This window comes from Ovis canadensis, chromosome 3, assembly GCF_042477335.2.
Source record: "Ovis canadensis isolate MfBH-ARS-UI-01 breed Bighorn chromosome 3, ARS-UI_OviCan_v2, whole genome shotgun sequence".
In the NCBI taxonomy this organism is placed as follows: domain Eukaryota; kingdom Metazoa; phylum Chordata; class Mammalia; order Artiodactyla; family Bovidae; genus Ovis; species Ovis canadensis.
In genome coordinates this window covers 91,458,299-91,476,031 of record NC_091247.1, presented here as the reverse complement: position 1 = coordinate 91,476,031, position 17,733 = coordinate 91,458,299, and the positions used below count along the sequence as shown (strand labels likewise).

Sequence of the window (17,733 nt, the reverse complement as noted above, 5' to 3'; positions counted from 1 at the left end):
GCTGAGCATCTTAAGTTGTATGTTTTTTTAACAGGGCAGTCTGTTTGACTGGATCTGTCTTAATTCCCATGTCTAGAAAAGGAAAGAATATGTTGCCAGACCTGACTCACTTACTGCTGACAGCAGATAAGGATGGATAATTGGAATATAGACTGACTTCATTAGCTTCGTGATAGGAAAAGAATGAAAACGAGGCAACAACTCCGGGAATTAAATTAAAAATGATGTGAAACTTCTATTAGATAATTCTACCTTTCTTTTCCTTACATGGCCTGAGGAAATAGCATTAGTAATTAGAAAAGTTTTTGTCATAGAGTCAGAATTCATTTGTGATTTTATCATTGCAACCATTGTGTGTAGCAGTTTAGAAGGGAAACAGGCAGTTTTACCCCTTGATCAAATTAAGAAATTAAATTCAAGTAACAGAAAATGCTTTTGGTAATTAAGCATGATTTCCAATTAGTAGGTATTGCTATAAAAGAAAGAAAAATTTTCACACCTTTGGACAGTATAATTCAAAGTAACATAGTTATAACTAATTTAGATGATTTAATGCATGATCATACGTGGTAATTTAATGAACCTATCAAAAATAGTTAATACTTCTTATTTGCACACACAAATGTGTGTATAGAGGAAGAGCCTAGAGGAATATAAACCTCTGTCATGGATTTTTCTGGGGATGGAGGATGATGCTAAGGCAGCAGAAGAGAGACTTTGATCTTCACTGTGTATGCTTCTGTATCAGCTTGTTTAATCAGGATGTGTTGAAAAGTAAGACAGTACCGGAGACTGAGAAAAGGCTACTGTGCTGTCAGCCTGTGCATCAGTCAAGACAGTGTACAGAACACGGTCTCCACCCTCCACACTGTAAGGACCAGGTACTTACACACCCGAAGAACACGAGCTCTCCCGTGTGGTGCTAACTTCTAGGCACAGTGTGGAAGTTCAGGGGAGTGAGAGACCAGTGTGTGCCCTAATCTCTTCTCTGGGAGAAGGGTTCCGTGGAAGGTGTGGCAGAGGTCTTCTCAGTGTGAGGAATAATCTGAACCCAGGCTATTTCTTACCTTGTAGCGTGCTCAGCATGCATTGCTTCAAGGAGGATACAGGGATGAGTGAACCATGGCTCCTCATCTTGTTGGCTAGCTGGCTGACAACGCTGAAAACTAGGATGGCATACACGAGTATGGGGGGCTGCGTTTGCAAAGGGAGGTGGAAACACGTGCTGGAAGTTGAGACAAGGGGAAGAATCACCCTACAGGAGGTTCTAGTGGGGGGCCTCCTGGGATGGTGGGTGTTGGATCATGGTGCTGGTAGAGTGCTGTAGCAGAGCCAGGCGATGACAGTAGGCATTTTAAAGGGGGAAATGGGAAGTTGAAAATGATGTCGGGAAGCCCAGCTGGCTTTGAGTAAACAGAGAAGAGATGTTGTTCTCATGGAAGACAGGGCAGTGGATTTGGTGTTATTACTGAAGACATAGCCGTGGGTGGGTAAGCTTCCTGAAGAGTGAATTTAATCTCACAAATGTAAAAAAATTCTAAAAGTTGATTTGAGTTAATGTAGAATTTTTTACCAAAGGGTCCTTTTATTTCAGCTTACGTTGGTATTTCCTTTTTCTAGAGCTTGCCATGGTGGACGTTGAGATGTGTGAATATTCACCAGCAGTTGCTTGAGGAGCGCTCACCTCAGCTTTTTGCTCTTGCTGAAGACTGCATCGATCAAGGTATACTGCAAATTTTGTCTGCTTTGAGCATGTAGCTCTGTTCTGTTTTCTTGGCTGAGACTTTCCTTTTTCATTTATTGCTTGACAGCATATGGTAACTTTTTGTCTGAGGTTGCTTCTCCACTCTTTCTGAGTTTGGACTATCACAAATTATTAGGATGTCAGATTATAGGATTTCTTTTTTATCTTTGAATTTTTAAAAAGTCAATCAGTGTTATTTATATTATTAATACAGACTTAAGTGATTTATTCTGTGTAGTTCACCTTGATTTTATTACAAATTGCCTAAAGGTATTTAAATATTTTCTTGGTTTCTTAATGTAAGAAACCTTGTTAGAAACAAATGTAAACTCCCTTTATTAAGAAAATAATCCCTAACTAATTGGAACTGGAGTAAATTGTGCTGAACTACATGCAGAACAGGAAATTATTTATCCTATATCCTGAGTACATGAAGAAATAATTCATTTTTTTAATTAATAATATTTGGTAGAAAATAAGTGTAGTGAGGATGACAGTAGGTAGGGAGACATTTTTGTAGTTTTTTCATTATTTTTATTGTAATATATAATGTACATATGGAAATATACCTAGAATAAAAATGTAAAATTTACCAAATACTTGGAAACCACATGCCCCGTTAAATGCCTTTGTTGCAAGTCACCCTTAGGCTTTTTTTTTTTCTCTTTTTTCATTTAATTTTTAATTGAAATATAATTGACATACAATATATTAGTTTCAGGTGTACTACATAGTGATTTGACATTTGCATACATTATTAAATGATGACCATCGTAAGTTTAGTAACCATCTGTGAAAGTGAAAGTGAAGTCGCTCAGTCATGTCCGACTCTTTGCGACCCCATGGATTGCAGCCTAAGAGGCTCTGTTCACGGGATTTTCCAGGCGAGAATACTGGAGTGGGTTGCCATTTCCTTCTCCAACCCTTAGGCTTTTTAGGGAGGCATTACTTGTTTATGGCTATGCTGGGTCTTCCTTGCTGCTTGGACTTTCGGTTGCGGCAAGTTGGGGCTACTCTGGTTGCGCACAGGCTTCTCATTGCGGCGACTTCTCTTGTTCTGGAGCACGCGCTCTAGGGCCCGTAGGCTTCAGTCGTCGTGGTTTGCGGGCTCTAGAGCACAGTCTCAGTAATTGTGGCACAGGGCTTAGTTGTTCCTCAGCATGTGGAATCTTCCCAAATCAGGGATCGAATCTGCGTCTCCTGCACTGGTAGGTGGATTCTTTGCTGAGCCACCAGGAGAGTCCTCGGGAAGCATTTTGAAAATAGGAGGAAATCTTGGACTTAGTCTGTATTTGTTCAGGATGTTAGGTTATGTAAGACTGTGGAACAACCAAGGGCAATTAGATCTGACTTTTATATGTAAAAAAATATATTCTGAGCTTGAACTTGGTATATAGGAAACAATATTTGTTCTGCTATGAGATTTAAACCTAACGTGGTAGCAGATTGACTTATTAAATGTAAGGAGTTTACTTTTCTATACAGTGATATTTCACTAAGTGTACAGTGATGCAATGAAGTAACAGAACTGTGAAACAGTATTTCTTTTTCCTGTAGAAGTCTTTGGTTTAATGCATTTGGATGACAAGAGATGTTTATGAGCAAATATAGGCTACAGATGGGAAAACAGTGGAAACAGTGTCAGACTTTATTTTGGGGGGCTCCAAAATCACTGCAGATGGTGACTGCAGCCATGAAATTAAAAGACGCTTACTCCTTGGAAAGAAAGTTATGACCAACCTAGATAGCATATTGAAAAGCAGAGACACTACTTTGCCAACAAAGGTCCGTCTAGTCAAGGCTATGGTTTTTCCAGTGGTCATGTATGGATATGAGAGTTGGACTGTAAAGAAAGCTGAGTGCCGAAGAATTGATGCTTTGAACTGTGGTGTTGGAGAAGACTCTTGAGAGTCCCTTGGACTACAAGGAGATCCAACCAGTCCATTCTAAAGGAGATCAGCCCTAGGTGTTCTTTGGAAGGAATGATGCTGAAGCTGAAACTCCAGTACTTTGGCCACCTCATGGGAAGAGTTGACTCATTGGAAAAGACTCTGATGCTGGGAGGGATTGGGGGCAGGAGGAAAAGGGGACAACAGAGGATGAGATAGGTGGATGGCATCACCGACTCGATGGACATGAGTTTGAGTGAACTCCGGGAGTTGGTGATGGACAGGGAGGCCTGGCATGCTGTGATTCATGGGGTAACAAAGAGTCAGACACGACTGAGCGACTGAACTGAACTGAACTGATAGGCTACAGAATCATCTGTATTTTCAAGACTGTAAGCAACTGTCTAGATTGTGAGTTCCTTGCAGGCTGATTTTTTCTTGTTTCTGCTTAGCAGAATGCCTGGAAAATAATAAATATTTAGTGCATATTTGTTGAATAGTGATAGCTAGCATTTATTGAGCCTTTACTTTTAAAATTTTATTTATTTATTTTGGGCTGCATTGAGTCTTCGTTGCCTTGAAAGCGGGGGTTACTCTCTAGCTGTGTTGTGCAGGTTTCTCAGTGCAGTGGCTTCTGTTGTGGTGCATGGGCTTAGTTGTCCCGAGGCACGTGGGATCCCCCAGAACCAGGGACTGGACCTGTATCCCCTGCATTGGACCACTAGGGAAGTCCTGTTGAGCCTTTTCTACATTCACTTTTCAGAGGAGACATTGTAGAACTCCATTTGTCCTCCATCTCGATAGCAGTTTTTATCTGAGTTAACTTCTGTACAAGAGTTTTTCAAAAAGTGAAATATTATAGAAGTTATGAGAAAATTAATCCTACCCAGATACCATATGGGATCTTGAATCTTCTCATAATAGTCTTGCCTAGGCGCGGAGTTCTCTTTCAAATGAAATATGAAGTTGGACTTGGAGAAAATTAAGACCTGATGCTCAATTTACTGGCATCATTGTCCTCTTTCTATTTTTAGTAAAATGAAAATTGTGTAGACTAAGTCTTCCCCCCATTCGTGTCATTTCATATTTTTAAAATGAAGTGAGATACATTCCATAAACAAAGTGCAAGGGAGAAAGAGAAGTGGGGATAAACTTATAGTTCGTGAAATCGGATAAAGTTTTGAAAGCCAGGGATGGGTTGAACATTACTGATTCTAATGGGGGAAAAGTTGATTTTTCCAGAGGATAGTGAAAGCATTTGAAAGAAGATGGCATCAGTATTCAGCCACTATTTAATTTTGTAAAAAAGTAATTATGTTGTACTGTGTAGCATATTAAACAATTTCATATGCTTCATTATACTTTTATGGAGTGTTGGTAAATGAGCAAAACACAAGATGTCACTGGGAGTTTTATTTCTTTCTCTTCATGTAAAGGAAATCAAGTTTGATGCAGTTGCCAGAGGGAAAGCCACACCTTTTCCTTTTATCCCATATTATGTAAATCTACATTTATGTCTCTACCTTAACCACATCTCAGTGACTAATGTTCTTAATGATGACCTTTAATTATTAAAAGAAAAAAAATACCTTCTTAATGTACCATATTAAAAGGTAAGAACCATATGATGTGTTGTAGAGAGAATTCTAAGACGTAAAATATAGTTCTCTAAACAGAAAGGGTTAACTAAGATACCTGGAAAATATGACTCTAAGTGACTCATTCTTCAAGTGGTCTGTTCTTTTTTGCAGTATATTTCAGCATATCATTTGCTTTGCCTTACAACTAAGAATTTTTTATGTTGCTGTTCTAGGCTAATCAATGACATTTTTCATTTTATCTAGTTGTAAATTGGTCCATTTTGGCTGTGTCTAAGTAAGTCTGCACATGGCTTAAACTGCAACATTTTCATAAAAAATTTTATTTAAAAAAATGTTCTGGGATTTAACCCAAATATTGACTGAGCATTCAGTTATATTGAAATATTGTTCAGTATCCAGAGAAGAATATTATATTTGAAATGTTGCCTTTGAACAATCATCAAAAAGTTGGCAAGATTTTTTTTTTCAATCTGTGACATATAAGCAAGTGTGATCTTTATATTTTTGTCCAGGAACGTTACATCAGTATAGTGTAGTGGAATAGAGCCCATCAGAGTGTCAGCATAACTTTGCTGGACTGATCACGTCTATGAAAGGAGTGAGTGAGAATCTTGAAAAGTCTGCTCCTCAGCACGCGCTGAGGTCCTCTTTTGGATCTCATACTAATGAAACTGTGATTCTCTGAAGAACTGCTTAAGGGTGCACAATCATTTATTGAAGCATCTGGTACTGAAAACATGTTCCATATAGCACATGAGATGTAATATTGAGGTTTAGGTGTTTGAAGATGAGCTTATGAGGAAGTCACTATTCAAAGAAAACAGGCTAAAATACTTTGAGATTCCACTATAACATCTCCGGACAGCTCTGTGACTCTAGGCTTATATTGTCTCCACATCCAAAGAGTTCAAGAGATTAGTTTCTTGGTGACTGATGTATGCATAAATTAAAAAAAATTTTTTTGATACTTTGGAATGAATGTCATTAAATATACTATAATCTAATCACAAGTATCTGATTATCCGTATGAATCCATAGGGATTTCATTTTTAAAATAGCATTAAAATAATCTGATGAGAAGAGATTTTGGTTTTAGCATGCATTTTAAATATAGTGGTTTGACATTTTGACCCAGAAGGTTATGATTATTCTTTACCATGGAGCACCTAAAGATTTATTAAAATGATAACTATATGTCTGTTGGGTCAACAGGCTTTATTTGTTTATTTATTTCATCTTTTTTTTAAACTTCAGTTATCCAAATCTCAAAACTTTGTGTTCAAGGTTGACTCACTGTTTTTCATCATTCTGTGTATCTCGCCAGTTCTTAAATCTTATCAGTTCTTGCCTAAGGGTTCCATATCCATCCTCCTTTTCCATTCCTACAACTCTTATCCTAGTCAGTGTCTGAAATCTGTAGTTTGGAAAGACCCATTAGAGATTATCTTGTCCAGCTAACTCATTTTCCAAAGAATTGAAACTCAAAGAGATTATCCATGAACCAGAACGATGACCTGGAGTTTCTGACTCCAGATCCTGCTTATCTTCTCCAGATCCTCCAAATCTTCTCTTCATTACTTTTCTCTAAACTGGTCAGTAGGGCAGAATTCTAATAGTTATAATGCTGTTCCCATTTCAGTAGTCCATACTCCATACCAAGCACTGTTCTAGGTCTTTAGATATGTTAACTGGCTTATTCCTTGCAACAGGTCTGAGATAGAACTGAAGACTTGACATAGGAAGGTGTAGTGGTGGGTTTGTGTGCCACCCTTTTTTAACAGTGTTTCTGGAGTGTAGTTAACCTACAGTAAGACAATCATGAAGGTGTGATCACTCATCTAGAGCCAGACATCCTGAATGTGAAGTCAGGTGGGCCTTAGAAAGCATCACTACAAACAAAGCTAGTGGAGGTGATGGCATTCCAGTTGAGCTATTTCAAATCCTGAAAGATAATGCTGTGAAAGTGCTGCACTCAATATGCCAGCAAATTTGGAAAACTCACTAGTGGCCACAGGACTGGAATAGGGTCAGTTTTCATTCCAATCCCAAAGAAAGGCAATGCCAAAGAATGCTCAAACTACCGCACAGTTGCAGTCATCTCACATGCTAGTAAAGTAATGCTCAAAATTCTCCAAGCCAGGCTTCAGCAATATGTGAACTGTGAACTTCCAGATGTTCAAGCTGGTTTTAGAAAAGGCAGAGGAACCAGAGATCAAATTGCAAACATCCGCTGGATCATGGAAAAAGAAGAGAGTTCCAGAAAAACATTTATTTCTGCTTTCTTGACTATGCCAAAGCTTTTGACTGTGTGGATCACAATGAACTGTGGAAAATTCTTCAAGAGATGGGAATACCAGACCACCTGACCTGCCTCTTGAGAAATCTGTATGCAGGTCAGGAAGCAACAATTAGAACTGGACGTGGAACAACAGACTGGTTCCAAGTAGGAAAAGGAGTATGTCAAGGCTGTATATTGTCACCCTGCTTATTTAACTTCTATGCAGAGAACATCATGAGAAACGCTGGACTGGAAGAAACACAAGCTGGAATCAAGATTGCTGGGAGAAATATCAGTAACCTCAGATATGCAGATGACACCACCCTTATGGCAGAAAGTGAAGAGGAATTCAAAAGCCTCTTGATGAAAGTGAAAGAGGAGAGTGAAAAAGTTGGCTTAAAGCTCAACATTCAGAAAACGAAGATCATGGCATCCGGTCCCATCACTTCATGGGAAATAGATGGGGAAACAGTAGAAACAGTGTCAGACTATTTTTTTGAGCTCCAAAATCACTGCAGATGGTGACTGCAGCCATGAAATTAAAAGATGTTTACTCCTTGGAAGAAAAGTTATGAGCAACCTCGATAGCATATTCAAAAGCAGAGACATTACTTTGCCGACTAAGGTCTGTCTTGTCAAGGCTATGGTTTTTCCAGTAGTCATGTATGGATGTGAGAGTTGGACTGTGCAGAAGGCTGAGTGCTGAAGAATTGATGCTTTTGAACTGTGGTGTTGGAGAAGACTCTTTTGAGAGTCCCTTGGACTGCAAGGAGATCCAACCAGTCCGTTCTGAAGGAGATCAACCCTGGGATTTCTTTGGAAGGAATGATGCTGAAGCTGAAACTCCAGTACTTTGGCCACCTCATGCGAAGAGTTGACTCATTGGAAAAGACTCTGATGCTGGGAGGGATTGGGGGCAGGAGGAGAAGGGGACAACAGAGGATGAGATGGCTGGATGGCATCACTGACTCGATGGACGTGAGTCTGAGTGAACTCCAGGAGTTGGTGATGGACAGGGAGGCCTGGCGTGCTGCGATTCATGGGGTCGCAGAGTCAGACACGACTGTGCAACTGAACTGAACTGAAGACTCATATTTAAAGTGTAGAATTGGTGATATTTTATATGTGTATATATGTATGAAATTATCACAATCAAGATAATTAACAGAACCTAGAGTTTTAAGATCTGACTTTCAATTTCTCTTCTGTCACTCACACCCTGTGTGACTTCAGGGAGCTTGTCTTACTTCCAAACCAAGAGTTTCTTTCTGCGTAAAAATGGTGTGTGAGTCTTTTCCAGGTGTAAAATGATGGGTTTCTTTGTAGGCCAGCTTCTTAATGCTGGGATCTGTTGAAAGATTGTGACCAAAAAAGTTGTTTCCTCTTTCATTGGGCCTTCTTGTTGGGATCCATAAAGGCTACAGAGTGCTTCCTTTTAGTAAATTTAAAAACCCTGCTATTCTGTTGCCCGTAACTGCTGTCTGGTGTAGTGGCCACTAGCCACTAATGTGGCTAATTAAGAGAAGTAAAGAATTCAGTGTCTCAGTTTCACTAGCCCCATTTCAAGGGCTCAGAAGCCACCTTGATGGTAAATGGTTACCATTCTGGACAGTGCAGCTGTACTTAATATCAGCACAGAAAGTTTTATTGGATAGCACTGATGTTGGGCAACAGCCAGTTTCAGAGTGGGTCTCTCCTGCCTTCTGTGTGGTCAGTCTTGCAGCTCCTGAAGGGTGTTATCACTATCACTTTGAGTCTAAGGGTTGCACCTGACTTGTAGGCTCTTTCTTGGCCTTCCTTCTTCTCCTTGTACAGCAGTACTGGACTGTCATTATTTTTTGTCTGTTTGTGTTGTTTACCTGTTATTTGGCTGCACCAGGTCTTAGTTGTGGCATGTAGGATCTAGTTCCCTGACCAGGGATTGAACTGCAGGCCCCCTGCATGAGGAATGTGGAAGTCTCAGACACTGGACATCAGGGAAGCCCCTGGATGATTATTTTTACATACCAATTTCATCAGATCATTTTTTTAAATTAGGAAAATCTTTAATTATTCTCAGTTTTATTTTTGACTTTGTATTTCATGTGTAATTTGATACTTAATTAAAAAATTTTTCAAAATTTCTTGCTGTGATCTGGTCATTGGTAGTTGCTGGGGATATCATTGAACTCAGTGGGATGGAGGCTAAAATACAACATGAAGAAAAGGGCACAAAAAGAAGGGAATGACAGCCATTTAAAAAAAATGAAGCCTTGCTATTCGTGATGATATGGATGGGCCTTTAGGGCATCGTGCTAAGTGAAATAAATCAGAGAACAAAAATTGTGTGATCTCACTTACATAGGGAATCTAAAAAAACAAACAGAATAAAGAAAACCAACTCCTAGATACAGAAAACAAATAGGTGGTTTCCAGAGGAAAGGAAGGTGGGAGGGGCAGTACAGGTAAAGGAGATTAAGAGGGGGCAAACCTCCAGTTATAAAATAAATAAGCCGTGGAAACTTAATGCAGCTTAAGGAGTGTGGTCAACAATGTTGTAATAATTTTGTGTGGGGACAGATGGTTGTTAGGCTAGCGTGGTGATCACAATGCATACAAATGTCAGATCACTATGTAGTACACTTGAAGCTGACATAATATTGTACATCAGCTGTATTTCAACTAGAGAAAAAGAGGAAGGAATGAAAGAGAGGATATGATTAGTCTAAACTTGAGACCAGAGAAGGCTTTGCAAAGTGGCTAATACTGGAACTGATTCTTGAAGAATGAGAAAGAATTCATTAGGGAGTTGGAAAGGGCGTGTAACATGTACAGAGAGGCACAGAGACTTGAGACATCTTTGTGTATTTGGGATTTCCAATAAACAGTTTGGAATGGCTGGACAGTGTTGGGAGTTGTGTGTCAGGTGATGTTGCAGCGGGCTGAGAGGAGCTAGGTGGATAGGAAATTGGAGCTCTGTGTTGTTGGTGACAGCCATCAGAGAGTTTCTAAATATTTGCCCACTGTTAGGATATTTATTGAGCACCAGCTGTGACAAGTGCTAGGCTTAAACAGCAGTGAACAAGACACATGTGGACCCTTTTGTGACACTTACAGTCTAGAGGTGGAGTTATAACCAAATTCTACCCGTCTTTCAAGGCCTAGCCCTTCTGACAAGGTTTGTTCAACTATCCCAGCCTTACGGATTTTCCCCCTATGGTGTTTATGGCCAGTACATCCCAGTTTCAAATCAAATTTACTGTATATTGAATAATGATTATGTGTCTTTTCGTCCTAGTGCTTCTTCCGTCGTCTTTTTAGGGGAGCACAGGGCTTAACTTCGCTGTAGGATCTAGCCCAATTCTAAGCCTGTAAAATAATTCAGTAGATACTGATTAGAATTGTAGGATGGAGAAGGGAAGTTTGGAAAGGGGTGAGAGGCAGGAGGAGGATGGAGAAACCAGAGGGCTGACGGTTGGAGACAAGCTTGGGAAGTATGGAGGTCAGGGAGAAGAGGATTTTTAAAAATTTTTTGAGGAAATGAGTTGGAGTAGGCTGGCACTTCCCTATGGTTGTGTTCCTCCCTGGTCTTCATGGCTTAGGATGGACACCCTCCATCCAGCTATCAAGGATTCTACGAAGTTTCCATTCGGTTGGCATCTTTACTTAGGTGACTGCATTTGGCTCTGAAGGTGCCATCTGTCTATACATTGTAAGTACTTACCTAGTGGTTTTATAGTTCAGTCATTCCTTTTTTTTTCCCCCTAGAATTCTTTTGTAAAGAAGAACTCATCAACCAGGGTTATATGAGAACCCTAAAATTTAGTCTGTTTAGGAAAGGCAAGATATGTTCTTAATTTTTTCTTTAATTGCTAATATTTTGGACTTAAATTTTTTTGGAAACATAAATCTCTAGAAAAGTTGCTAGTACAAAGAACTTTTTTTTTTTTCTCTGAAACTGTGTAAAATAAGTCGTTGAATTGATGCCCCATCACTTCTGCACATTTTAGGGTGTTTTTCCTACGAAGGCATTTTCCTGTACAATCACAATACAACCACCAGTATTAGGAAATTAAAATTGATTAAATACTAATATCTAATTACTGCTATTAACATTAGCCAGTGGTGCCCAAGGCATCCTTTATAGCAACATGATCCAGTCCAGATCATGGACTGTAGTTGCCGTAGCTCCTCAGTGTCTTTCAGCAGAGATCTATTACAGGAATTGTGCTGTGTTAGTCTCATTGCGTCCTACCAGGGGGCACACGACTTCAGTTGGTCTCATTACTGGGGATACTAACTTTGGTTACTTGATTAAGATGGTATCTGTCAGTCTTTCTTAGAGTGACCCATTTTCTCTGTACATTTTTTGTTTCTGAAACAGCTTTATTGAGATATAATTGACACACAATACACCTGACATACTTAAAATGTCAATCTGTAAAGTTTGGACATGTGTTTACACCTGTGAAACCATCATCAAAATTGAGATAATGAACATATACTTTGTTCCCCAAAACGTCCTCGTGCTTGTTGGGAATCCTATCCTCTTACACCCTTCCTGATCTCTCCTTCAGCCTCTCAGACCACCACTGATCTGCTTTCTGTTGCTACATATTAGTCTGCATTTCCTTGAATTTTATAAAAGAGATTTCATATAGTCTCACACTGTGTGTGTGTGTGTGTGTGTGTTTAGCTGGGTTTCTTTGACTCAGCAAAATTATTTTGATTCATCTATATTGTCGCCTATAGCAATAGTTCATTCTTTTTAATTGCTAAGTAGTGTACCATTATATGGAAATACCATAATTTGTTTGTTCTTTTATCTGTTGATGGAAATTTGATTGCGTCCAGTTTTTGGTTATCACTCTTTATAATTAATTGTTGTATGGTGATGTACTTAAATACCATATAAGTCTCCTATTCCTCAGTAAACTTTGAATTTATGCATTTATATATTGACATTAGTGTGCACTCACAGATTCCAAATTCATTCAATGGATTACAATTTGGCGTTCATTATGTCCCACATTTGGCCAATTGAGGCTTGTTCAAGTTGGCTTCTGTGCCCTTTCAACATATCTTTGAGTGCTTCTTTATTTTCTGATATAAGAAGATGCTTTAGCCTTCCTTATTTTGTATTACTTTGCTCTGGCCCTGGAATCAGTAATTTCTCCAAGGAGCTCTGGTGCCTTTTAAAGTCTTTCAGTAGCCACAGCTGGAAAGTATGTGTATGTGTATATGTAAGTACACATGTACATCTGTGTCTATTTCTGTGTTTATCTATGTATTAAAAACCATGAATTGCATCATCTCCGATTCCAATCCAGTATCGCAGAATTTATTTTAGTCTTCTCTCTTCCAGATTTCTAACTCCTTTCTTTGACAGTGAAAGACCAGGCTCCCATTAACCTCAGTATAAGTGTGTGTACAGTCTTCCTGTACACAGTCAGTCTCTACATGCTCCCTTGGCCCTGACCTTGGGGAACCCACAGCTTAGTCCTTGACCTGGCTCTTTTGAATGTTGGTTGAGTCCCTGGCCCTTTTGAGCACACCAGTTGAGACCCCAGTCCCCACAAACACTACTCTAGCCTCTGACTGATCTCGAGCAGACTCTCTGGGTGAGCTGTGGACCTTGCAAACATGCTGGCTGAGCAGGTCAAGTCACCAGGCCTGGTTTTGGGAACACATAACACAAGTTTCAGACTTAGGCAAGCAGCCAGCTGAGGCCCTTTTTTGAGACTGTTCTTAGCAAACACATTGGTTGAATCCCAGTCAAGTCCCTAACCCTGACCAAAGAGCTCCAATTAAAATTTAACTGTTCAGAGTGTTTATATTGACATTTGTATGTTTTTCCTAAACTGAAAATCTTGTTAATAACAATGTTAATGTAATTATTTGCTTTACATATGAAATATTTCAATGGGAAAAGAATAGTCTTTTTTAGCAAATGTGCTGGGACAGCTGGGTAACCACATGCAAAAGAATGAAATGGGACCCTTGCTGCTGCTAAGTCGCTTCAGTCGTGTCCGACTGTGTGTGACCCCATAGACAGCAGCCTACCAGGCTCCCCCTTCCCTGGAATTCTCCAGGCAAGAACACTGGAGTGGGTTGCCATTTCCTTCTCCAATGCATGAAAGTGAAAAGTGAAAGCGAAGTCGCTCAGTCGTGTTCGACTCTTAGCGACCCTACCAGGCTCCTCCGTCCATGGGATTCTCCACTATATAGAAAAGTTAAGTAAAAATGGATTAGAGTCCTAGTGTAAGAGCTAAAACTCTTAAGATTCTTAGGAGAAAATATAGGGGTAAATCTTTATGACTTCAGATTTGACAGTAGATTCTTAGATGTGACACCAAAAGCATGAGCAAAAACAAAAAAAAAAATAGGAAAGTTGGACTTTATAGCAAGATTATGAACCTGTAGCAAGGTCTATTCAGAAAATTTTCAGAACTTTTGTGTTTCAAAGGACACTATCAAGAAAGTGAAAAGACAGGCCATAGAGTGGGAGAAAATATTTGCAAATCATATATCTGATAAGGAACTTGTATCTAGAATATATAAAGAACTCTGACAACTCAGTAATATAAAAGACAAATAACTCAATTAAAAAATGTGCAAAGGATATAAACAGATATTTATCTGGAGAAGACATTCTAATGACCAATAAGTACATGAGAAAACATTTGATATCAGTCATCAGGATGATGAGAATCAAAACTACAATAAGATATCACTTTACACCCACATGGCTAGCTGTAATTTTAAAAAAGTGAGATAATCATATTGTTGAGGATGTGGAAAAGTTGGAACACTGCTGGTGGAAATATAACATGGTATAACCATTTTGGAATACAGTTTGGCTGCTGCTGCTGCTGCTAAGTCGCTTCAGTCGTGTCCGACTCTGTGCGACCCCATAGATGGCAGCCCACCAGGCTTCCCCATCCCTGGGATTCTGCAGGCAAGAACACTGGAGTGGGTTGCCGTTTCCTTCTCCAGTGCATGAAACTGAAAAGTGGTAGTGAAGTCGCTCAGTCGTGTCTGACTCTAGCGACCCCATGGACTGCAGCCTACCAGGCTCCTCCGTCCACGGGACCTTCCAGGCAAAAGTACTGGAGTGGGATGCCATTGCCTTCTCCGACAGTTTGGCAGTTTCTTAAGTATAGAATCATCATATATTTATCATCGATCAGCAGTTCCTAGGTGTATATACCCAAGAAAAATGAAAACATAGGTCCACCCAGAATTTTGTATATGAATGTTTATAACAGCATTATTCATAATAGCTAAAAGATGGACGTGTCCATCAACTGATATATGGGTAAACAAAATACTGTATATTCATATAGTGGTTTCTATTATACTATTTTTTAGCCATAAACTGAAATGAAGTGTGAAACATACTTCAGCACAAGTGAACCTTGAAAACATCATACGAAATTATAGAAACCAGATATGAAAGACTACATGATAAATAATTTCCTTTATATGAAATGTCCAGGATAGGTAAAGTTAGGATTGGAAAGTAGATTAGTGGTGTTCAGGGCTATGGGAGGGATGAGGGGAAGAGAGTGATAGCTAAAGGGTTCAGGATTTATTTTTGAGGTTATAAAAATGTTTTAGAGTTGACTATGGTGATGGTCACACATTTCTTGGGATATACGAAACGCCATTGAATCGCACACTTCAGGTTGGTGGACTGTATGTGCATGAATCATCTCAGTAAAGCTGTTGAAAAATTTCACCTTACATACACAGCATAGTGACTATAATGAATAATTCTGTATTGTATATTTGAGAATTGCTGAGAGAGTGGATCTTAAAAGTTCCCATCACCAGGAAAAAAGTTGTAACTATATGTGGTGATGGATGTTAACTAGGCTTACTGTGGTGATCATTTTGCAGTATATTCATATATTGAATCATGTTGTACACCTGAACCTAATGGCATGTTATATGTCAATTATATTTCAAAGAAAAGGTAAAGAAGATTTAACCCAGGAATTTCTTAAAATGTTCGAAACCAAAATGAAGTCAAGTGTACAACTTTACTAAGAAAATGTTAAAGGCATACTGTTATCTTGAATAGGATGATCACTATTGTCAAGATGCCAATTGTGTACATATACACAATGGAGTACTACGCAGCCGTTAAAAAGAATAGATTTGAATCAGTTCTGATGAGATGGATAAAACTGGAGCCAATTATACAGAGTGAAGTAAGCCAGAAAGAAAAACACCAATAGAGTATACTAACACATATATATGGAATTTAGAAAGATGGCAATGATGACCCTGTATGCAAGACAGCAAAAAAGACACAGATGTATATAGTGGACTTCTGGACTCAGAGGGAGAGGGAGAGGGTGGGATGATTTGGGAGAATGGCATTGAAACATGTATACTATCATGTAAGAATCAAATCACCAGTCTATGTCCAATGCAGGATACAGCATGCTTGGGGCTGGTGCACGGGGATGACCCAGAGGGATGTTGTGCGGAGGGAGGTGGGAGGGGGTTCATGTTTGGGATCGCATGTACACCCGTGGTGGATTCATGTCAATGTATGGCAAAACCAATACAGTATTGTAAAGTAAAATAAAGTAAAAATAAAAATTAAAAAAAAAAAGATGCCAATTGTGAAATTACAATTAGTGCAGTTACAAACATTTTGAAGAGAGAACGTGCCAATTGATTCTGGAAGAAAAAGTGTGTAAGAATAGTCAAGACAATTTTTAAAGAGAAAGATAATCATGGAGACTTTCAGGTATAAAAGTTAGTTAAAAACTAGGATAATTTCAACAGTATGATACTAGCAAAGAAATAATAATGATAAAAAAATTTAACCTTGCATTGTGTCAGTATCTTTGCTTTCATATGTGTGTCCATTTTTTAAACTGAAAATCTTGTGCCAAACAATATAAATGTAATGACTTGCTTTGTCACATGTATAAAAAATTTGAGAGCAGCGCCAGCATGCCAACTAACAGTAAGACCACTAAATAAGGCTCAAGATGTCTTTGCAACTGTCTTTGTCCTTTCAATATATTACATTAAGGATATATACTGTGCTCTAAGTCATTTGCAATTACTCTTTGTCACCAACTTGTTATATAGAGTTTTAGTTTTCCATTTGTTTTCAGTTTTTAGGGATTGCTTTTTTCTTTCTGATTTATTTTTTGATATGTAAAATAATTACATGATTCCAGAGTCAAAACTCTGTAACTAGATCTGTTCAGAGAAGTTTCCCGTCTGTCTCTGTTTTCCTTCTACCCTATTCTCCCTGCACCTCCACCTGCCTCTTTTAAAAAAAAGAGTTTATTTATTTATTTATTTGGCTGTACTGGGTCTTTGTTGCTGGGCTGGCTTTTTCTTGTTCATTGCTGGCAAGTGGAGACTACACTCTAGTTTGGGTGTGCAGACTTCTCATTGTGGTGGCTCTCTTGCTGTGGAGCACAGGCTTAGGGCACGTGGGCTCCAGTAGTTGTGGGCATGCGGGCTCAGTAGTTGCAGTTCCTGGGCGTCAAAGCACAGGCTCAGTAGTTGCGGAGCACAGGCTTAGTTGCTCCGCAGCATGTGGGATCGTCCTGGATCAGGGATTGAACCTGCATCTCCTGCATCGACAGTTGAATTCTTTACCATTGAGCCACCAGGAGAGCCCAGATCCAGGTTTTCTTGAGTTTGGTTTGCATGGAGGAAGTCTACTGAAGGATTTTCATAGTGAGAAGTTCGTGTTTAGATGCCTGTCTGCCTTTTAAAGTAAGACCTGTGCATCTTGATTTAGCTTCTCTGAGTTAAGAATCTCTTTAAAGGACTGGCAGTATATAGAAAACAGTTTTTTTCAGGCTCATTTTATTTTCACTTCATGATAAGATAAAGGGCGTCTGTTTCTTAGCTATAGGTTTCTGTCAGATTACTTGGTGAGAAGATATATAGATTATGTTTTGCAACATCACCTCTACACCTTGGTCGTTCCTCTGCCAACTCCCTCTTCCCCTTTTCCCAACAAGTGTGGATTCAGATTTTGGCTTTGCCACTTCTCAGCCGAGCTGACTAGTCAGTAAGCTGACTAAGCTCAGTTTTCTCATGAGTTAAATGAGGTTGATGTCAGCCCTAAAGACATCATTGTGTGAATTAGCACAACATGTAAAATACCTAGTGCCGAGCAGAGTAGGGGTCAGTCGATAGCACTTTCCTTTCGGCTTGAATAGTAGAAAGCGGATTCTCAGTCTTTGGACTTTGTAA

At 39.2% G+C, this 17,733-nt stretch overlaps 1 protein-coding gene across 3 annotated transcripts in view; it reads left to right on the top strand.

Moving 5' to 3' along the window:
* The window catches only part of TTC27 (tetratricopeptide repeat domain 27), a 181,107-nt gene that overhangs the window by 14,170 nt on the left and 149,204 nt on the right, over window positions 1–17,733 (top strand). For all 3 annotated transcript variants that reach the window (XR_011255745.1, XM_069583602.1, XM_069583600.1), the window contains exon 5: window positions 1,621–1,723. Coding sequence is in view for 2 of the 3 variants with exons in the window: in XM_069583602.1 (XP_069439703.1) it covers window positions 1,621–1,723 (103 nt within the window). In the remaining variant the exon portion in view is untranslated. The remainder of the gene's footprint in view (window positions 1–1,620; window positions 1,724–17,733) is intronic.